The sequence below is a fragment of the Anomaloglossus baeobatrachus genome, chromosome 3 (assembly GCF_048569485.1).
Source record: "Anomaloglossus baeobatrachus isolate aAnoBae1 chromosome 3, aAnoBae1.hap1, whole genome shotgun sequence".
Taxonomy (NCBI): Eukaryota; Metazoa; Chordata; class Amphibia; order Anura; family Aromobatidae; genus Anomaloglossus; species Anomaloglossus baeobatrachus.
Genome location: NC_134355.1, coordinates 371667852 through 371691340, shown reverse-complemented (window position 1 = coordinate 371691340; position 23489 = coordinate 371667852). Strand labels below are relative to the sequence as shown.

General features: G+C 44.3%; 1 protein-coding gene across 4 annotated transcripts in view; it reads left to right on the top strand.

Annotated features, from left to right (window-relative positions):
- Window positions 1–23489, top strand: part of CYB5R4 (cytochrome b5 reductase 4) — a 484942-nt gene that overhangs the window by 289426 nt on the left and 172027 nt on the right. For all 4 annotated transcript variants that reach the window (XM_075340162.1, XM_075340159.1, XM_075340161.1 and 1 more), the window contains exons 7-8: window positions 10711–10768; window positions 16954–17047. In XM_075340162.1, the coding sequence (XP_075196277.1) occupies window positions 10711–10768; window positions 16954–17047 (152 nt within the window). The remainder of the gene's footprint in view (window positions 1–10710; window positions 10769–16953; window positions 17048–23489) is intronic.

The window sequence follows — 23489 nt, the reverse complement described above, 5'->3', positions numbered from 1 at the left end:
CCATCCTTCTTGAAATCCATTATGAGTGGGGAATGATCTGACCACGTAATGGATCTCATTTCCACCCTCTCAAGACGCCCCAGCAGCTGTGAGTCAATGAAGAAATAGTCTATTCTGGTGTGCGTCTGATGTGGATGCGAATAGAAGGAAAATCCCTTCTCTCCCGGGTGGTCCACCCTCCAAGCGTCGTACAAAGCCCCTGATCTAATGAGCCTACGAAAGTCCAGGGACAAATTTTTCAGAGCACCCGATGGAGGATGTCCACCCACAGAGAGTCTGTCAGCCACCTCCGAGAAAGGGATGTTAAAGTCGCCCCCCAACACCGTAGAGGCCGGTGCCAGTCCGCCTATCAGATCAAGTATTTTCTTAAGAAAGCGTATCTGCCTTTCATTAGGTGCATAAATGTTGGCCAATATGTGCGGGGATCCCCCCAGTTAGCCCTCCAGTATCACATATCTACTCTCTGGATCGCAGTGAGAACCCGTAATTTGTAGAGGACAACTTGAGGATATTAAAATAGCAACTCCCCCCCTCTTGGAGCCTGAGTAAGCCGAGTAATGGATGGGAAAGCGGTGGGACGCAAATTTGAAAGTGTTTGATTCCACAAAGTGTGTTTCTTGGATAAAGGCTATGTCTGCACCTGATGTTTTCAGTTCCTGTAACAGCAATTTCCTCTTACGGGGTGAGTTCAGACCTTTTACGTTAAGAGAGATAATGCGGGCCATATCTAAAACATAGAAGTAAGAAAAAGCTAACGGCGCACCCATACCGTCGGGAGCATGACCTCCCCTGTGAAGCCGGCCAGAGGAGACGGTCCATACCACATAGGGTCGCAGCTCCCAGGGACTCTAGAAGAGGTTGTACCTGAAAGGACACATAAGGAAAAAACATCGGGGAGGGGGGAAGACAAGGACAAAAATAGAAATGAACATGAATTAAGAACATTAACCAAAATGCATAAACCTTAGACATAGATTTCCGGGGGATCAACCCGGAAGGGAGAGACCTAGAGGGAGGTTCCCTAACCCGTCTGGGCCCAGAGAGCCACCCACCTCACTCCCCAGTAGCCCTCCCGTGGGGGTCAATCCAGTGGGCACGGGCCCGTGCCAAAGGGAAAAAAGGAGAAAAAAAACCTCAACCACTAACTCCAAATAAGGGGACCGGACTCCCGCCAACCCCCCTACCCCTTACGGCATCATTGTGGCTACAGCCCCTCCCCCGATGCAGCCCAACAGACCCAGAGGGCCGCAGATGACAAAATGGACAGTCAGAGGCTTGCTGTAGAGAGAGTCACAATGTCACAAAGCATGCTCAGCCACTGGAACTCAGAGGGTATAAGAAACAGGCACCCACCAGGTTAAGGAGTGTCCTCAACAATGACCCGGGGAGGGGAGCGACCTGCGACCCCTACCTCCTCTCCCCCCCCCCCGAAGCCCCACGCCCTCCACCCCCACCTTGGACCACACGGGGGGGCCCCTCTAACCTTTGCAAATCCCAATCTGGGATACAGATCGCCGGAATGTCCAGTGCTTCACAGAACAGCGTGGTATCTGCTGGAGTGCGAAGGGTCGCTGATTTACCCGCTCTGCGCGCTGTTAGTGCAAACGGGTAACCCCAGCGATATGAAACCTGGTGCTCCTTCAGGCTCGTGAGGAGGGGTTTGAGGTGCCGCCTTTTCTGGAGTGTGATGCGAGAAAGATCCGGGAAAAGCTGGACTTCCTTGCCCTTGAACACAGGTGCCTTGCGCCTCATTCTAGCCTTAGCCATGATCAGTTCTTTGGTGGAGAAGTCGTGAACGCAACAAATGATGTCCCGGGGTTGGGTGGATAAATTCTTCGGCTGAAAAGCCCTGTGTGCTCTGTCCAGCTTGATGATGTTAGAAGGGGGAGCGTCCAACACTTCATTAAAGATGGATTGTAGTATGGAGCTTGTGTCCTCTGGTCCATCTGACTCTGGGACCCCCCCTCACACGAACATTGCAACGGCGCCCTCTATTGTCAAGATCCTCTATGTGAGACTGCATATCCTCCATAATTTTTTGTTGAGATGTTGCCAATTTGTGTAATTTTGATACGTGGGAACTGCTGATGTCATGCTCTTCCTCCAGGGATTCAATTCTGCCAGACAATTGCTGCAAATGTCTCCTCACTTCAGCTATTTCTGACCTGCAAGTTGCTTTGACCTCACGTATGAGGCATTGAAAGTCCTCTTTAGAAGGAAGTTTACTTATAAAATCGTGTATGTCCTTATTGGAAGTGTCTGGCCCTTTAAGGTGAGCACCTGCAGTAATAGACACTGGAGCTTTAGTCTGGTGCTGGGGAAGCTGGGGAGGGTGATCTCCGCACTGAGGCCCAGAGGGGGGAAGCTAACTGCTCTGTTCCATGAGATTACCAGCTGTAGCTGCAGTCCCTTCTTCTCCCGGCAGGGGGGAGGGCTGTCCCCCGACCTCCACCTCATCTCCGGCCGTCATTATGTGCTCCTGGGCCTGCTGCTGCTGTGCCTGGGGATCCAATGCAGTGCAGGACCACTGAGCCAAGGCATCCCCTGCTGGAACCGCTGCAGGGTCTCCTCCTTCCCCCCCCCCCCCTGCGTCCCCGCTCACCCTCTCCTCCTCCTCTTGCTGCTTAGCAGGCCGGACCAGTGCCTCCATTTCCCCTCCATTCTCCTGGAAAGATGGCGTCCGGACCTCCCCTGGACCCTGTTCCAGGCCCAAGAAAGCATCCAGCGCCGTGGTGTGCAGCGGGGGGGCCGCCGATGCCTGCTGCGACGGTTTAACCCTCCGTGGTCCCATCCTGAGAGCCGGTGGGTAGGTTTGTGCTTATGATAAGTGCTGATTTAGCTGTGGGTCAACGGGAGCTCCTCTTCCCCACGTCCACTCAGCTCAGCATCGTGGACACGCCCCCCTTTCAATTACTTTTTTAAAGGCTACATCCACCTGTCTTTTCTTATATCCCTTTACAAAAGTCTCATTTTTGCTACCCCACTTTGTTCTTTAAACCAGATTTCGTTTGAACGATTTCTATAGATTCTTTTCATCTCCCCATATGGTATAGAATTAATAGTATGTCATGGATGGCAACTATCTGCTCTTAGGGTTGTGTTCCCACTAATCGGTTTCTTATAGTTGCGGTAATTAATTTTGTTTCCTGTTTGCCCATTAGGTATAGATCTGAAAAACTGACTTCGTTTTGTGGTTCAATATATGTAAATTTTAGATTGATACCGTTCGTATTAAAGTATTTGATAAATAGTGGGACTCTCTCCAGTTCTCCCACTCATATTATTAGTATATCTTCCAAATATCTTAAATATAGATCTATTTATTCTATAAATGGTTTTTTTTTTTCAGAGAAAATAGAGTTCTCTTCCCACCAGGACATAAAAGAATAGCCAATAAAGGTGAAAAACACATGCCCATTGGGCAGCCCTCAATTTGCATATAATATTCCTCATTAAACATGAAGAAATTGTATTTCAATAAATACTCTATACTGCGGACAAGTTTTTCCTTAGTTTCATCAGTATATCCACTGTATTTCTGTAAGTGATAAACACAGCCGAAACTGCTAATTCATGGGGAATAGAAGAAACTGATTTATAACATCACAAGATAGAAATCTAGATTTTTCAGACCATTTAGTTTGTTTCATATAATCTATTACCGTTGAAGTGTCTTTCAAATATCCCTGGGTTCTGGGAATCAGAGGTTATAGCTGAGAATCTACTCATTGACTTAAGGCCACGTCACACTAAGCAACATCGCTAGCAATATCGCTGCTGAGGCACGACTTTTGTGACTTAGCAGCGATGTTGCTAGTGATGTCGCTGTGTGTGACATCCAGCAACAACCTGGCCCCTGCTGTGAGGTCGCTGGTTGTTGCTGAATGTCCAGGACCATTGTTTAGTTGTTGCTCTCCCGCTGTGACGCACACATCACTGTGTGTGACAGCGAGAGAGCAACAACTGAATGTGCAGGCAGCAGGAGCCGGCTTCTACGGACGCTGGTAACCACGGTAAACATTAGGTAACCAAGAAGCCCTTACCTTGGTTACCCGATATTTACCTTCGTTACTAGCGTCCACCGCTCTCACGCTGTCAGTGCCGGCTCCCTGCTCTCTGCACACGTAGCCGGAGTACACATCGGGTAATTAACCCGATGTGTACTGTGGCTAGGTGTGCAGGGAGCCAGCGCTAAGCGGTGTGCGCTGGTAACCAAGGTAAATATCGGGTTGGTTATCCAATATTTACCTTCATTACCAAGCGCAGCATCGCTTCCACGTGTCGCTGCTGGCTGGGGGCTGGTCACTGGTTGCTGGTGAGATCTGCCTGTGTGACAGCTCACCAGCAACCCGTGTAGTGATGCTATAAAAAAAGCAACAATAAGAGGATAATGTCCTCCAAAAATCAAGTATTACTCACAGCAAGTTGGGCTGCAGTGTGTACATCGCCCTGGCCAATTTTTGGAGGACATTATCCTCTTATTGTTGCTTTTTTTATATTTAGTGTAGGGACCTACAGACATGAGGTCCCTTGACGAGGGTGTAGGCTTACGTTTTATGGCCATAAATACCAACAAAAACCTCATATTTTTTTGTTTGTACAGGATACAGCCAGGCCCCTTTCTGTTGGGCCTTGCTTTGTAGAGTGTCTGTCCGTGCATGATATACAGTGGAGTACGGCTTGGCAGCCCGCCTGATCTAATAGAAGGGCGTTACCTAATAGGCTGCGGGTTTGTGACTGTGTCATCTGCATGTGAACAGCGCTCTATGCAAGCCACTTGTGTGCAGTTTTATCATCTAGCAGTCACCTCCCCTCCATTCCATGAAGGTGTGTGTGTGATCTGCTTCTCCTGCACCTGTGATGCCTCCACTTAGTGGGGGTTTAGCTGTATCCTGCTAGAGCATCAGTTTTTGGCCAGATGTGAAAAAGGCTCACTATTAGCCGAAACGCGTATTTACGCCTGTATATTATGATGGAATAAACTACAAAAATATTTCAGAAGCTTTGGAGTGCCGGTCCTTTGTATCAAATATATATATATATTTATATATATATATATATATATATATATATATATACACAGCGGCATGCAAAAATTTGAGCACCCCTGGTCAAGTTTACTGATATTCTGCACAATTAAGCAAGTTGAAGATGAAATTATCTGTAAAAGCCATAAAGTTGAGGATAATACATATTCTCTGCATTTTAGACAAAAATATATATATATTTTTTACATTTTTAAATTCACAACAAAAAATAAAGTTGGCCAATGCAAAATATTGGGTGCCCTGCATGGTTAGTTCCCTGCAGCACCCCCCAGCTTGTAAATGTTTTTTTGTAGCCAGCCAAGAGTCTTTCAATTCTTGTTTGAGGGATTTTCATGCTTTCTTCCTTGGAAAAGTCTTGTTCTATAAGATTCCTGGGTCATCTTGCATGCACTGCTCTTTTGCGGTCTAGCCACAGATTTTCAATGATGTTCAGATCAGGGGACTGTGAGGGCCATTGTAAAACCTTCAGCTTGTACCTTTTGACATAGGCTAATGTGGATTTTGAATTGTGTTTAGGATCCTTATCCATTTGTAGAAGTCATACTCTTTTCAACTTCAGCTTTTTTACAGATGGTGTTATGTTTGCTTGAAGAATTTGTTAAACTTTAATTGAATCCATTCTTCCCTCTACCCGTGAAATGTTCCCAGTGCCATTGGATAAAACACAACCCAAAGCATGATTAATCCACCCCATGCTTAATAGTTGGCGAGATGTTCTTGTCATGACATTCTGTCTCCTTTTTTCCCCAAACATTTGGTTTGATCATTGTGGCCAAGGAGTTCTATTTTAACCTCATAAGTTAACACAACTTGTTTCCAAAATACATCAGTCTTGTTTAGATGTTATTTTGCATACTTCTGATGCTAAATTTTATGGTTAGGAGTGGTTTTCTTCAGACGACTCTTCCATGAAGGCCATTTTTCTGTAGGTGTCTCTGAACAGTAGAACAATGTACCACAACTCCAGAGTCGGCTAAATCTTCCTGAAGGACTTTTGCAGTGAAGTGAAGGTTCTGATTTGCCACTCTAGCAATCCTACGAGCAGCTCTCACAGAAATTTTGCTTGGTTTTTCCAGACCTTATCCTGACCTCCACTGTTTCTGTAAGTGCCATTTCTGAATTACTTTTCGAACTGAGGAAAGGGCAACTTGAAAAAGCTTTGCTATTTTCTTCTAGCTTTCTCCTGCTTTGTGGGCCTTCACCATTTTGATTTTCAGAGTGCTAGGCAGCTGCTTTGAAAAACCCATGGCTGTTTTTTTGTTTGCACAAGGTTAGAGGAAGCTGGGTTTTTATAAAGCTGTGAAATTTGCATCACCTGCCCTTTCCTAACTATGATAAGGAACAAGCCACAAACCTAACAGGCTAATTAAGGTCTGAAATGATAGTCAAAGTTATCTGAGCACACAAATCTCCAAGGGTGTTCAAACTTTTGCATTGGCCCATTTTCATTTTTGTAGTTTTTAAAATGTTAAAGATGAAAATATTTTTTTTTTGTTCTTACCTAAAATATAAAGGAAATGTGTCATCTTTAACTTTATGCCTTGTAGAGATCATTTCATTTTCAACTTGATTAACTGTTCACAATAACAGTAATTTTGACCAGTGGTGCTCAAACTTCTGCATAGCACTGTATGCCTGTGAGAACAGATGCAGGGTGTTTGCTCTGCTAAGGAGACCTTCTGGAGAAGGTATGGGCTTTAAAGTCTATGTGTAAAGCCTGGCTGGAGCCAGGGGGAATCTGGTAAGGACACTATCCACCTTCAGAGGAAGGTAACCAGGATTGAAATCAGTGTCTGAATACTGACAAGGGTCAGAGACACCTGTGTGGAAATCCAATAGTGTTTGGACTTTATATTATATGTTGGTCTTTGAGGAGAAAGCCAAGGAACGGCATCTTTATGTTATGTGACCTAGTATGGTTTATGGAGCTGTTAATAAACCATATGGGCTGTTAAAGTGACAAATTGCTCCGGCGTGCTTTAATCCCGCTACCTGACGTGTGGTCCCCCATACACTCGGGGCCCACATCGTCACGGTATATAAAGTGAAACTGTGTTTTACTCACGGCAGATGACTAAAATTATTTTCTTTCTGATTCCTCCCACTGCCTGGAGGCAGCGAAAGATAAAGTAATTACATAAAAGTATGAATATATACAGTACAGGCCAAAAGTTTGGACACACCTCATTCAAAGAGTTTTCTTTATTTCCATGACTCTGAAAATTGTAGATTCACATTGAAGGCATCAAAACTATGAATTAACACATGTGGAATGAAATACTTAACAATAAAGTGTGAAACATTTGAAAATATATCTTATATTCTAGGTTCCTCAAAGTAGCTACCTTTTGCTTTGATTACTGCTTTGCACATTCTTGGCATTCTCTTGATGAGCTTCAAATGCCTTTTTCTGTCGTTTCAAACACACTCCTGTCCCATCCCTGCCTGGGGAGGGGGAATTAGATAAATCTTGCATTAGGTAACAATGGTAAGGCGATAAAATGTTTCATAGTAATTTGAAGCTCATGGCAGACAGATACAAACAAAACACGCTTGCCTGGTCCAGCCCTAAGTGTGAATGACTAGCGTAGTTGTCTACCAAGAACATAAAGTTGAAAATTCCTTCCTGGAAGCTGGTGCCTTGGTTTATTGGTCCCTATAAAAAAACCAAAACGCCATCATTAACCCAGGATGCACAATGTGTTCCACAGGTCACTGCTGAAAAAGAATGTGAAACCTTTGGAGTCATCCCCCTTGCCGTTGGCACCATCCATTGTTGATGGTAATTTGGAGTTTCAAATAGCTAAAATTGTTGATTCTCGTTTTCTACATCGTTTCTTTCAATACTTGGTGCATTGGGGGGTTACGGACCAGAGAAGAGGATGTGGGTCCCAGCATGGGATGTGAATGCCACAAGATTGCTTCATTATTTCATGCTGCCCTTCCAGATAGGCATGGTCCTGAGTGTCCAGAGATAACTCGTAGAAGGGGGGGTACTGTCACAGGTGTGTCATAGGTGAAAGACAGTCATGTGGTTTCTGGTCATTGGTCACAGTGTTTGGCTGTGCAGGATGCTATCTAACTTTCCCTTGTTCCTGCTGTCAGTATTCATTGCTATAGGTAGCTTTCCTGCTGGATTCATCTCTTCCCCTTTTAGATCCAGCAGGAGCTCGCCTTCTACCCATGATCATTCTATTGGTGCTTGTACTCCTCTGTGGTATTGTTGCTGAAAACTTTGCTGAACTTCCACTGGTGTCATCTGTGGATAAGTAGTTCATGCATTTTTCCCCTGTGTGTCCTCCTTGTGTCTTCTATAGTGTTTAGTGGGGTTGACGAATACTCATCCCATCTGTTCCCTATTTAGGGCGCAGCACTAGGGATACCTAGGGTTAGGTATCCGGCTTGGCGCATAGGTGCAGAAACTATCTTGGGTGATGAGGGACCCTAGGGACCAGCAGTAGGTTTGGTCAGGGATCACCATCTACCCTTTGCCGAGACACAGGGTTTCCCTTCCCTTTTGACGTTCGCTTGGTACTTCCCTGTACCCAGCATGACAGGAATCCCTCTATTTTTCCATTGACCAGTAACAAACCTGTGTTTTTTTGTTTTGTCTTAGTTTTTAAGGCCTGATTTACATGTATCCTTTGCCATACGCTAAGCACTTACATTACGATTTCTGTCTAAATCTGTGATACAGGTAAAATATATCTTTGTACCATGTTAGGCTATGTGTCCACGTGTGTGCACCGCAGCTTAAAGTCACTGCATGTGCGCTTCAGAGAGCAGCTGAAAAGCTCCGTTCTGAAACTTTGGTGACTGCAGAATTCCTGAAGAATTTGTGCGCTCCGGATGCTGCCTCTCCCTATAGACAGAATGGAGACAGCATGCAGAGCGCACGAAAGAAGTGACGTTGCCTTTTAGAACGCAGCGATTTGGCAGCATACAAATCGCTGCATTCTAAAACGCCCCGTGGGCATGGATTAGGCACAATCTACATAGATTGTGCTGGGGACGCAGGACGCATGCAGTTACACTGCAGTGCAATACGCAGCGTAACTGCATGCAAATACGCAACGTGGGCACATAGCCTAAAGGCCGCTTTACACGATACGACATCACTCAAGCGATCTCGTTGGGGGTCAAAGAATTTGTGACGCACATCCGGCCGCTTTAGCGATGTCGTTGCGTGTGACACCTATAAGCGATTTTAAATCGTCGCAAAAACGTGCAAAATCACTAATTGGTGACATGCCCCCCTATTCCCAATTATCGTTGCTGCTACTTGTTTGATGTTGTTCGTCGTTCCTGCGGCAGCACACATCGCTACGTGTGACATCGCAGGAACGAGGAACCTCACCTTACCTGCGGCTGCCGGCAATGCAGAAGGAAGGAAGTGGGCGAGATGTTACGTCCCTCTCATCTCCTCCCCTCTGCTTCTATTGGGCGGTCGTTTAGTGACGCCGCTGTGACGCCAAACTAACCGCCCCCTTAGAAAGGAGGCGATTCGCCGGTCACAGCGACATCGCTAGGCAGGTAAGTAGTGTGACGAGTCCGAGCGATTTTGTGCGCCATGGGCAACGATTTGCCCGTGTCGCACAAATGATGGGGGCTGGTATGCACGCTAGCGATATCGGTAACGATATCGCAGCGTGTAAAGCGGCCTTTAGCCAGTAGAAAAAAAAAGTTTGTTTAAAAGAACTGAGAGTCCTCAGTGGTTGATACCTTTTAATGGCTAACTGAAAAGATGGTAATAATAGCAAGCTTTCGAGACTACGCAGGTCTCGATACTGAGCCTGATGAAGAGACCTGCGTAGTCTCGAAAGCTTCCTATTATTACCATCTTTTCAGTTGGCCATTAAAAGGTATCAACCACCGAGGACTCTCAGTTCTTTTACACAAACTTTTTTTTGTCTAAATCTGTGAAATTTGGGATATTGACAGGAAGCCTAAAAGAACCATTCGATATAATGAGGCTAGCAAAATCACTTTGGACACAGTCAAGCCTCTGTTAAGGCAGTGCCAGTCTTTTTAGGGATGCAGAAAAGTGTGGCCTAATGCGCTTTTGTGCATGCTTAAAAACACTCTCAACTTTATAAAATACTTCTGTTTTGGTGGTGTCCCAAGTGACTAATTTCAGTATAGGGAATAGTTCCATCAGGGGTTCCTTTAAATCCTGCTTTTTTGAGATTTGGGCAAAATTCCATAGGTACCCTAAGTGCTCAGTATCGAATACATGATTATTGTGAATTTAGCCTTATTCTTATCTTTGGGATGCAGAGTGAGAAAATAAACACCATTTTAAAAATTGTGGCACATTGGTACTGGGGAAGTTAAAGAGGCAGCTCTCTTCCTCTCACAATCATCTGGGTGCTGTTGTTGATATTGACCATGACATTTAGTGGCTTAAACAGCCAGGGATGGTGCTAGCACCAGCTGTGGCTGTTCCTGCAGGACGTAAACTGTCAGGTAAGCCAAGCTTCTACTGTAATCATATTGGGTATAGATCTATGCCTGCACGATAGCATGGATGTACTGGACCGTCCCTTTGCAGGAACCCTGTCCTAAATAAAACCATACTAAGATTTCCAGTGTTGATTAGGGGTAAAGCAACTTATAAATGTGTCATCTGAGCTTTTATAATTTTTATTCTACTCTTCTGCAGATATGACTGGTTCCAAACAGATTCTACAGTGACTATAGTTATCTATGCCAAACAAAAGGTAAGACAGTAGAACAAAAAGCTCGATATTTCAGAATATGTTGTTGTCTGTACAAAGGGAGTAGCACTTTATCAGTAATATGGCTTGTATTACTAGTTTTCCCCTCTGCACATTCTAACTGATTGAATGGCGACAAGCTGCTGTAATGTTTCCAACACACAACATACATGGAGAGGAGATGATCCTACTCACTTTTCTCTTAGTAGCACACCTTTAAGGCCCAGTCACACTAAACAACTTACCAGCGATCCCAACAACGATACAACCTGATAGGGATCGCTGGTAAGTTGCTAGGAGGTCGCTGGTGAGATGTCACACTAAGCGACGCTCCAGCGATCCCACCAGCAACCTGACCTGGCAGGGATCGCTGGAGCGTCGCTACACGGGTTGCTGGTGAGCTGTCACACAGGCAGATCTCACCAGCAACCAGTGACCAGCCCCCAGCCAGCAGCGCCGCGTGGAAGTGATGCTGCGCTTGGTAACTAAAGTAAATATCGGTTAACCAACCCCATATTTACCTTGGTTACCAGCGCACACCGCTTAGCGCTGGCTCCCTGCACACCTAGCCACAGTACACAACGGGTTAATTACCCGATATGTACTCTGCTACGTGTGCAGGCAGCAGGAGCCGGCTTCTGCGGACGCTGGTAACCACGGTAAACATCGGGTAACCAAGAAGCCCTTACCTTGGTTACCCGATATTTACCTTCGTTACCAGCGTCCGCCGCTCTCACACTGCCAGTGCCGGCTCCCTGTTCCCTGCACTCATAGCTCTCCTAGCCACAGTACACATCGGGTTAATTACCCGATGTGTATTGTGGCTACGCGTGCAGAGAGCAGGGAGCATAAAAAAAAACATAAAAAAGCCAGATTAATGTTTACAAATTCACATAGGAACAACGACCTTAATTTTTGCAGACATGTCCTGTGGTCTGACAAAACTAAATTTCAACTTCACAAAGTAGAGGAGAATCTGAAGCACTGCTCCAAACACTATTATACTACTCATGCCATACAATCAGTGTCCATTATATCCATAGTAAACAGGCAAATATCCATGCTGCTCCGGGGTGCTCATTTTAGAGGACATATCCAAAATAAAATTACGGAAGACCAGCTGAAGCACTGAGAGAAAGTGAGAAACAGCCGTCGTCTGACGTGTTGGGTGGTCCGCTCCCTCCCCGCTAGCCCTATGCGTGTAATCTCCACATGTAAATAAAGAAACTCCTGCACAGCCAGAACCAGTGAGTGCCGTTTTCTCCATAATTTTATTCTAAAATTGAACTGTGTGGCCATAATGACCATCATTACATTTGGAGGAAAAAGGGAGAAACTTTGAAGCTAAGAACACCGTCCCAACACCATCAAGCAAGAGGGCTCAAGCCCCCCAGAAAGTAGAAAGCAATGTGATAGTGCACTTCTGCAGAAGAAGAGACAACGCCTTTAATCTTTCATCTAATTGTTATGTTTGGAGAAAAAAGGGAGAAGCTTTGAAGCCTAAGAACATCATCCCAACTATGAAACACTGGATGGCAGCATCATGTTGTGGGGCTGTTTTGCTGCAGGAGGGATAAGTGCACTTCACAAAATAGATGACATCATGAGGAAAGGAGATTATGTGGCAATACTGAAGCAACATCTCAAGACATCAGCCAGGAACTTAATGCTTGGATGGAAATGGGTCTTCCAAATGTACAATGACCCGAAGCCTACTGCCAAACTGGTTACAAATTGGCTTAAGGATAACAAAATCAATGTTTTGGAGTGGCCATCACAAAGCCCTGATCTCAATCCAATTGAAAATTTATGGAGAAAGCTGAAATGGCAGGTCCGAGCAAGGCGACCTACAAACATGGCTCAATTACAGCAGTTCTGTCAGGATGAATGTGCCCAAATTTCTACCAACTATTGTGACATGCTTGTGGAAGGATATCCAAAACATTTGACCCAAGTCATACAGTTTAAGGGCAATGGTACCAAATACTAATGAAATGTATGTAAACTTTTGACTTTGTAGAAAGTAATAAAAATGCCTTGATACATTCTCTCTCTCGTTATTTTGGCATTTGGCAAATATAAATAATGTTGGTAATTCTAATTGACGTAAAACAGGAAAGGTTTATTCTGATTTCATGTCAGATAGTGAGAAAAAATGCATATTTGTCTTTTTCGATAGTTTATGTAAACTTCTGATTTGAATTGTAAGTATTATAGTTTTACCAAAAGCAAATAATGGGATTGAGATAGTGGACAATCCCTTTCATTCATCCAGTTTCTTTATTGTTCCAGGTTTTGAAGATTGTCAAACCATTAACATCCTCTTGCCCTAAAACATGCTCCTTGAAAATATATACCTGGTTTCCTGAAAACAAGATACTGTCTTACATTTTTTTTTTTGCCCCGAAAAATGCGCAAGGTCTTATTTTCGGAGTAAAGGCCGCTTTACACGCAACGACATCGCTAACGCGATGTTGTTGGGGGTCACGGAATTCGTAACGCACATCCGGCATCATTAGCGACATCGTTGCCTATGACACGTATGAGCGACCGCTAACAAGCGATAATACTCACCTTATCGTTGCTCGTTGACCCGCTGTCCAGTTTCCAAATATCGTTGCTTTTTCAGGACGCATGTTCGTTGTTCCTGCGGCAGCACACATCGCTACGTGTGACAACGCAGGAACGAGGAACCTCACCGTACCTGCGGCCGCCCGCAATGAGGAAGGATAGAGATGGGCGGGATGTTCGTCCCGCTCGTCTCCGCCCCCTCCACTTCTATTGGGCGGCCGCTTAGTGACGCCGAACGAACCGCCCCCTTAGAAAGGAGGCGGTTCGCCGGTCACAGCGACGTCGCTAGGCAGGTAAGTAGTGTGACGGGTCCAAGCGATGTTCTGCGCCACGGGCAGCGATTTGCCCGTGATGCACAACCGATGAGGGCAGGTACGCACGCTAGCGATCTCGCTAGCGAGATCGCATTATGTAAAGCGGCCTTAAGGCTTATTCTTGGGGAAACACGGTTGAGGAAAAGTTTACCTCTGAAAAACTGAAGACCCTCCTTCCCAGGAGACTCATACTTAACAGACCCCAGGCGTCTGTGCCCTCGCAGGTCCTCCTGCGATCTTCAGTGAGCGCTCCCAGCAGTTATGCTCCACGATGTCCACACACACTCATGCACACTCATACACACATCAAATTGCACACACACACTTACCACATCTGGTGATACCGATTGCTTCCGACTGGCAGAGGATCCTGAGATGTAGTGCAGTGGAGCACGACGAACTGCGGTGAAACGCCCATTCCACCATGTGTTCCACCACATCACTGAACTGCATCTCAGGATTCTCTGCCAGCCGGAAGAAATTTGTATCTCCGGATGTGGTGAGTGTGTGCGCGATCTGATGTATGATTGTGTGTGTATGAGTGTTCTAGAGTCTGTGTGTTCAATCTGATGTGTGAGTGTGTGGGTGTGTGATGTGATGTGTGGGTGTGCGATCTGATGTGTGTGTGGGTGTGCGATCTGATGTGTGTGGGTGTTTGGTTTCACTGCAGGTTCTTCTGTTCAATGTCTGGTGAGTATGATTTCGGGGTCTTCTGTCTTCCTTTTTCTGTGATTAGGGGGTGTCTGATTTCTATAATGAAGTGAAGTGCCCTGCAGTATGCTTTAACTTTTTTAGCTGCTTGGACACTTCATTATTGAACCGCGACTAGGGCTTATTTTCGGGTAGGTTTTATTTTTGGGGAAACACAGTAGATACAGAACGGGATGTAGTAATGCTGAGTTTGTATCATAATAATGCTATAAATAACAATTAAAAAATGTACCGACTTCTTCCTGTACCACGAGAAGTGGTCTTCCAGAAACTGGTAGTAGGTCTGGGAGTTGAGCTTCACTCCATCCTCAACCCGAAAAGGTCCCATAAGTTCATCTTTAATGATACCAGCCCTACCAGTACCCCACCTCCACCTTGTTGGCGTCTGAGTCGGAGTGGAGCTCTCTGCCCTTTACTGATCCAGCCTCTGGTCCATCCATCTGGCCCATCAAGAGTCACTCTCATTTCATCAGTCCATAAAACCTTTGAAAAATCAGTCTTAAGATATTTCTTGTCCCAGTCTTGACGTTTTATCTTATGTTTCTTGTTCAAAGGTGGTCTTTTTCAGCTTTCCTTACCTTGGCCATGTCCCTAAGTATAAACACATTGTGCTTTTTGATACTCCAGTAACGTTGCAGCTCTGAAATATGGCCAAACTGGTGGCAAATGGCATCTTGGCAGCTTCACGCTTGATTTTCCTCAATTCATGTGCAGTTATGTTGCACCTTTTTTGCCCAACATGCTTCTTGCGACTCTGTTGGCTATTTGCCATGAAACGCTTGATTGTTCAGTGATCACGCTTCAAAAGTTTGGCAATTTTAAGACTGCTGCATCCCTCTGCAAGACATCTCACAATTTTGAAATTTTCAGAGCCTGTCAAATCTTTCTTCTGACCCATTTTGCCAAAGGAAAGGAAGTTGCTTTGTCAAGGGAGGAATTTGCTTGAAGACTGCTAATGGAGTCCTCGTTTGGGATATCCAGAGATGGTGCCGTATTAGCTGTATATCAGTGCCAATATATATCAATGTATATAAGACAAAGAACACACAGACATGCTCTCCTTGAGCTAGCATCACCAACTGAGCTAGTTTAATTCGATAGATCCAATTAAACAGTAAGTAAGCATGAATAACCTTGAACCTAACCAAGTGCTTTCACTCCCCTATTTTTCACATCACATTGCCTGCCCTCCCGTACATTGCTTTTGTGTGAACATTACTGATAACACTTTTACAGCTTCACATTTTGGCTTCATCATCTTTGGTTAACTCCTTCATGATTATACAACTTTGAATTATACTATAGGTCTGTGCAATTGCTACATAGACAGACAGATAATTATGCATCTACATCTACATTTTGATTATTTATATACACAGATATTCTTATTACATTTAAACGAACAAGCTCTTGCTCAGTGCCACCTCCACAGCCTAATAATTAAGCACACCTTATATAGGGTGTTGATGTCATTACACCACACCCCTCCTCATTACAGAGATGCACATCACCTGATTTACTTAATTGGTAGTTGGCTCTCAAGACTATACAGCTTGGAATAGGACAACATGTATAAAAAGTATCATTTGATCAAAATACTAATTTGCCTAATAATTCTGCACACAGTGTATTATGCCGGTGTAATGAAAGATATAGGCTTTGCAATACTCCTCTGGGAAATTTAATATGCTTCTTAAGGAAGACAAATTGATCTCTGGTGCCACCTATTGGATGTAGCAATCCTAAGTATAAATATTGTTTGTTTTAATAAACTATACCACATGATTTAGGATTAAAAGTCAAAGCAAAAACTCAATTTTACAAATCCATGTTTTGGGATGTTGCCCCTCTTCAGTGGTGCAAAACAGGAAATTTGATTTGGCTAGGTGAGAGACCTTGGATTTGTTGCCTAAGGGAAACGTTTTTCCTTTTGGAGAGTGAAATGTCTGGTACTGGTGTAAGGAGACATAAGCCATGCAATGCTCCTCAGCTAGCCAAATCAGATCTTCTCCATTTCACTGAGTAGAGGTAACAAGCCTGAAACGTGTCAACAAATGGTATTTCTGGTTTGGCTTCTTATCCTATGTCATGTGGCAAGGTTCGTTACATGCTCAATATTTTTTTTTAGTATTGCTACAGTCAATAGGTGATGTCAGAGACCAAGTAATTTTCCTTCTGAAGAGAATATTGGCATATTTAATTTCCTAGAGAAGCATTGCATGGCCTATAAGTCTCCTTACACTGGTATGTTACGCATGGCACTCTCCACCAGCAGATATTTTCCCCCTTAGACACCCAGTCAGAGGCCTCACACCTAGCCAAATTAGATCTTTTGCTTTGCACTTAGGAGGGTCAACATCCTAAAACATGTTTGCAAATGGAGTATCTAGTGTGGCTTCTTATGCAAGTCTTGTGGCAAGGCTTGGTAAAGAGTCGATATTGACTTTTAGGATAGGTGCATCCAATATTTGCTACCAGAGATTTAGTGCTCTTTCTTCTGAAGAGGCTATTTGCACCATATTATTGTCATATTTTCAATACTGAAAGGTACTGAGTAATATGTTCTTTTTCTATTCTCCTTTTCTCTACCAGAATATGAGTTCTGAAATGGTCGTAGTTGATTACGAAGAGAACATCCTCAGAGGAGAGTTAATTGTGGAAGATTACTCCTACCTTTTGCTCATTGGTATGTTTCAATGTCTTTTTGTCTTAAGCAAAACTAAAGAAATGAGCCGCAACTCATAATGTTATATAAGTGCAATGTGTCGATGCACATTTGCACTGTGACCATTAAAAAACAGAACCTAGGATTAAAGCAAATGAGAAAATATCCTGCAGTTAGTAAATAAATGAATAGTAATCGTTCATGTAAATAACATAGGGTACTTAGTTGACACTATTTTTATCAAAAGAGAGTAAAGGCCATCCCACCGCTACAAGGTGTGCAAAACCAGGATGTTTCCTGGCTCTTCTGCTTCACCTCTCTATGAGCCAGCAGGCCTCAAAATAGACAGGGGCAGAACAAGACCCTGACCTGACTGTTTAAAGGGAACCTGTCCCAGATTTGGCGACTATAAGCTGCGGCCACCATCAGCGAGGCCTTATATACAGCATTCTAGAATATTGTTTATAAGAGTCCAGACCACTGTGTAGAATGTAAAAAACACTTTTATAATACTCACCTAGGGGGTGGTCTAATGGGTGTCGCTGCTCTCCCGTCTGGCGCCTCCTCTCTGCTGCAATCTCCTTCCTCTTTCTATCCAGCCCAGGCCACCATTGCAGTCTGAGGGCAGATCAAAGTACAGTGCGCAAGTGGGAAGAAAGGTAAAAGACCGTCCGCGCATGGGCACTAGAAGTTCGCCTGCGCAGAACCTCAATGCCGGCTAGTGTGAATAGGACGCGTCATGCACATGGGCCTCAGAAAAAGGACTGATATCGCCGCAGAGAGGAGGCGCCGGACTGGACAGCCGCGACACCTATCGGACCAGACCGCCCCCTAGATGTGTATTATAAGTGTTTTTTACACTCTACAAAGTGGGCTGGGCTCTTATATACAATATTCTGGACTGCTGTATATAAGGGCTCACTGATGGTGGTCACAGCCCATAAGGGATAAACTTGGTGACAGGTTCCCTTTAAACACTTGCATGTGGAAAACTAGACAAAATGTACATCCCAAAAGGGGGAGATATATCCCGGTATGTACAAAGTACAAAAAAGTAAAGGAAAACCGAAGAAATGAGCCAGAACACATGTTGGTATAAGTGCAATGTGTAGGTACCATCTTGATTGGGTACACCTTGTTGCGGTGAGATGGCCTTTACGCTCATTTGTTCAAAATAGTGTCAACTAAGCACCCTATGTTATTTACTTGTACGATTACTATTTAATTATTTACATACCTCAGGTATTTGCGCATTTTGTTTTTCTCTTAGTCTCCATCACTTTGTATTACTAGAAACCTTTTCTAGCTGTATTCATCTTTATGTGTTTGAAGCAAGCAGCCTTGATATACAGTATAGCTCTGTTACATAGTAATGAAAAAAAGCAAGCATGGGAGGAATACTGTATGTTATAGGCAACATGTGCACTGAATTGTATTGTACAAATGTGTGCATACCCCTGAAAGAGTTAGTAGTTCAATTAAAGGAGCTCATTGTAGCTGATAAAATTGCAAAGTCCTTGCAAAACAGACAACTTATTATAAATCCTTTCCCTTCTCAAGAATGGAGTAATTTTGACTTTATTCTTTACTGTTCATTGCCAAGGTTACCGTCCACTTCTGCAGTTTGAGAGTGAAGGCCGAACATGTGCAGTTATTATAAGTTCTTTCCAAGAAAGCTTGTAGAAATTGGCGTACAGTTGGCCAGAATCGCTGGGGTACACTGTTAGCTCCTGACTTGGCCAGCTTTCATGCCTTTGTACTCCACCAATGCTGATGAGACACATTTGTCTCTGCTTGCAACATCAGAGAGCATACAATTCAAGCCAGCATTTTCGATGATGCATCTGTTCCATACTGTCAATCAAGCAAGAGGGCTCAAGCCCCCCAGAAAGTAGACAGCCATGTGACACTGCATTTCTGCAGAAGAAGAGACAACGCCTTTAATCTTTCATCTAATTGTTAGTCTTAAGCGGGCTTTACACGCTGCGACATTACTAGTGATGTCGCGAGCGATAGCACCCGCCCACGTCGGTGTCGCATCACGGGGTGATCGCTGCCGTAGCGAACAATATCGATACGGCAGCTTCACACGCAATTACTTCTTCACCGACGTCGCTGTGGCCGCCGAACAATCTCTCCTTTAAGGGGGAGGTTCGTTCGGCGTCACAGCGGCGTCACTAAGCGGCCGCCCAATAGAAGCGGAGGGGCGGAGATGAGCAGCCGGAACATCCCGCCCACATCCTTCCTTCCTCACTGCCGGCGGCCGCAGGTATGGTGATGTTCCTCGTTCCTGTGGTGTCACACATAGCGATGTGTGCTGCCGCAGGAACGACGAACAACCTGCGTCCTGCAACAGCAACGATATTTGAGATTAGAACGACGTGTCAACGATTAACAATTAGGTGAGTTTTTTTGATAACGGTCGTTCCTGCGTTTCTCATGCAACGACGTCGCTAACGAGGCCGGATGTGCGTCACGACGTCCATGACCCCAACAACATCTCGTTAGCGATGTCGTTGCGTGTAAAGCCCCCTTTAATTGGATTTATAAACTCATGGTCCATACAATTTTTTCTTTTCATGCATAATAATAATAATTGTTGCTGTTTTTTGTTTTTAAATTTCAATCCATACTATTGAATTGTTAGACCTGTTTGTAACTAATTCTAACCCCTTCTGTACACTTCATGATGAATCTAGATATATACATATATATATATTTATTAAGCTATTCTTCAGCTATTAGATGCATTTACACTAGACTCTGGAATGTATGACTGCGGCATTTGCACGATGCTACGGACTGAGAAATTACAGTGTTTGCACTAGACTGTGGACTTAGAGACTGTGGCATTTACGTGATGCTGTGGACCAAGAGACTGTTGTGTTTACACTATGCTGAGTGCTGGGAGATTGTGGCATTTACACTAGCCTGTGGACCGAGAAACTGTGGTATTTACACTAGATTGTGATATTGGTTCACCCTCCCGTGCTTGTTTCCATCTCTGCTCCTTCGACTCTCCTAATTCAGAATGATCTGGCTTTTAACTCAGGTAAAGACTTTTATCCAGGGAGTGGCACACACTAGGCTGCCGTATTGGCCAACATTTATCCTTGGGATCTCAATCTTGTTTTGGAGGTGCTTTAGTTCACATCTTTTGAGCCTATTAGAAACATCTCACTGTTTCATCTCTCCTCTAAGGTCGCTTGTCGTACAGCTATCTCCTCCATCATGTGGGCTTCTGAGTTGGTTGCCATGTCCTATCATGCTGTTTACATCATCCTGCAACTGGACAAGATGGTGCTCCGGCCAACTCAGTCTTTTCTTCCCATGGTAATCTCGGTTTTCCACCTTTACAAGGACATTGTCTGATCTTCCCTTTGCCCTATAATACTACGAAGAGAACCTTACACAAGCTGGATGTGAGTGACACCACGTGTCAGTAAGCATTCCATTCAGACATTTGGAATTTTTGCTTATCAAATCCTTAAGGCCATCGCAGAGGCCTGGCTGCCTTTTAAGACAATAATTGCTTTCTGGATTCAGTACTCAATTATTGAAGTATATAAGGGGAAAGCCAAATTTGATTAAGGGTTACGCATACTGTAGGGGCATCCTGGACTGTCTGTCACCAGACATCTGCTCTGTAATCCTGTAAGGCAGCTACATGGTCATCAGTTCATACCCTTTTTAAGTTTTACAGGGTTCATACCTTTGCTTAGTCAGATGCAAGTCTTGGTCGGAAGGGGTTGCAAATTGCAGAAAGCTAGGCAGGAATTGGTAATAGTATATTTGTTTTTTATTCCCACCCCAGGGATAGTTTTAAGACGTTCCATGGTTCCTGTGTTCCCCAATGAAGTGTTTCCAGAACTTAAGATTTTTGTTCTCACCGTAAAATCTCTTTCTCGTAGTCAATCAGAGAACACAGCACTGACCCTTGTTTGCCCAGTTGAGTGTGCATTTAAGTTCTTTGTTTTTTTTTCTCTAGGGATGGTTGTGTGTTTTCTTTCATCTTTAATGCTATAGTTCTTTTTGCTTTTCCTACTGCATTCTCACTAATTAAGGAAGCCTTGTGTTAGCAGACAAGGAGTAGACTACTGATGAGGAGCCAACTTTTTTCTTCAGCTTTATTTAGTGTCAGCCTTAAGGTTCCAGCAGACTAACCCCATGATTCCTGTGTCCCCACTGACTATACGAGAGATTTTACTGTGAGAACCAAAAAAAGACTGTTTTGTAAGATGGTATCATGTATTTATGACTTTTAAATCATAGTCAAAAATTTTAATCTAAATGTGTAATTATGTAAAAATATGTGTAGTCCATGTCACAGCAGTGGTCTCCAAACCATGCAATGGTGGACATATCATTGGTGCAGCCTGTGCAACTGCACAGGGGCCCAATAGGTAAGGGGGCTCATTTCTACCTCCACATCAGGTGAAATTGTGCATTAGGAGGAATTATTGGGTTGCAAAGGCCCATATATTGTTCTTGCACAAGGGCCCTTTATTCTCGGTGTCTGCCAGTGTATGGGACAATGGGTACGCAATGCCTTTTACAGCAGTTCACCCTCATTGTTCAAAATACCTGCCATCAGAATATGGTAATCCTATGCTTTATTCACATCTCATTATATTTTCTAATTTCTACAAATAAATATCTTCCATATGTAATCCCTTTAAAACAAAGACAAAAGTGTTGGAAAAAAAGAAAAGAAAATTTAATAATTACCTGCAAAGGCTTTCTAAGCATTTATAATGTTCTCTAAGGGGTACTTTGTACGTTGCAACTATATCGCTACTGCGATATCGTCGGGGGTCAAATCAAAAGTGATGCACATCCGGCGCCGGTAACGACGTCGCAAAGTGTAAGGCCTAGATGCGCCGATAAACAATCGCAAAAGCGTCGAAAATCGGTGATCTGTGTAGTGTCAGTCATTTTCATAATGTCGCACCAATAGGAGATACGATGTTGTTCCTCGTTCCTGCGGCAGCACACATCACTGTGTGTGAAGCCGCAGGAGCGAGGAACATCTCCTTACCTGCCTCCACCAGCTATGCGGAAGGGAGAAGGTGGGCGGGATATTTACGTCCCACTCATCTCCACCCCTCCGCTTCTAATGGCCGCCTGCCGTGTGACGTCGCTGTGACGCCGTACGACCCGCCCCCTTAGGAAGGAGGCGGGTCGCCGGCCAGAGCGACGTCGCAGGGCAGGTAAGTGCGTGTGAAGCTGCCGTAGGGATAATGTTCGCTACGGCAGCTATCACAAGATATCGCATGTGCGACGGGGGTGGGTACTATCGCGCTTGGCATCGCTATCATCGGCTAGCGATGTCGCAGCGTGAAAAGTACCCCTTAGTCTGGTTCAGTAGGCTACACAATCATGGAGAAGAATGCAGACTTGCCAGATGTCCAGAAGGCAGTTATTGACACACTCCACAAGGAGGGTAATCCACAAACGGTCCTTGCTAAAGAAGCTGGCTGTTCAGAGTGATGTATCCAAGCATATTAATGGAAAGTTGAGTGGAAGGAAAAAGTGTGATAAAAAAAAGTTGGTGCAAAAGCAACTGGGATAACCACAGTCTTCATAGAATTGTTAAGAAAAGGCTATTCAAAAATTTGGGGGAAATTCACAAGGAGTGAACTGCTGCTGGAGTCAGTGCTTCAAGAGCCACCACACACAGATGTATCCAGGACATGGGCTACAACTGTTGCATTCCTTGTGTCAAGCCACTCATGACCAATAGACAACGCCAGAAGTGCCTTACCTGGGCCAAGGAGAAAAAGGACTAGACTGTTGCTCAGTGGTCCAAGGTGGTGTTTTCAGATGAAAGTAAATTTTGCATTTAATTTGGAAATCAAGGTCCCAGAGTCTGGAGAAAGAGTGGAGAGGCCACAATCCAATCTGCTTGAGGTTTAATGTGAAGTTTCTGCAATCAGTGATGGTTTGGGGAGCCATGTTATCTGCTAATGTAGGTCCACTGTGTTTTATGAAGACCAAAGTCAGCGCAGCTGTCTCGTAGGAAATTTTAGAGCACTTCATGCTTCCCTCTGCTTACAAGATTTTTTGGTGTTGGAAATTTAATTTTCCAGCAGGACTTGGCACCTGTCCACACTGCCAAAAGTACCAATACCATTCTGGTATATCTGTCACCATCCTGGGCCCTATCCTGGTGTATATGTCTTTCATCCCTGGCCTATCCTGATATATATGTCCCTTATCCTAAGCCAACCCCATTTTGGGAAATATGTTTCCCATTCTTGTATATATGTACTCCATCCTTGTAAATGTGTCACCATCCTGGTCCTTTCCAGGTATATATGTCCCCATCCTGGGCTTCATCGTGGTATATAGGTTTTCATCCTGGTATAAATGTTTCCCATCCTAGAATATATGTTCCCTATCCTGGTAGATATGTCCTCCATCGAGGTATATATATGTCCTCATCCTGGGACCATTCTGGTAT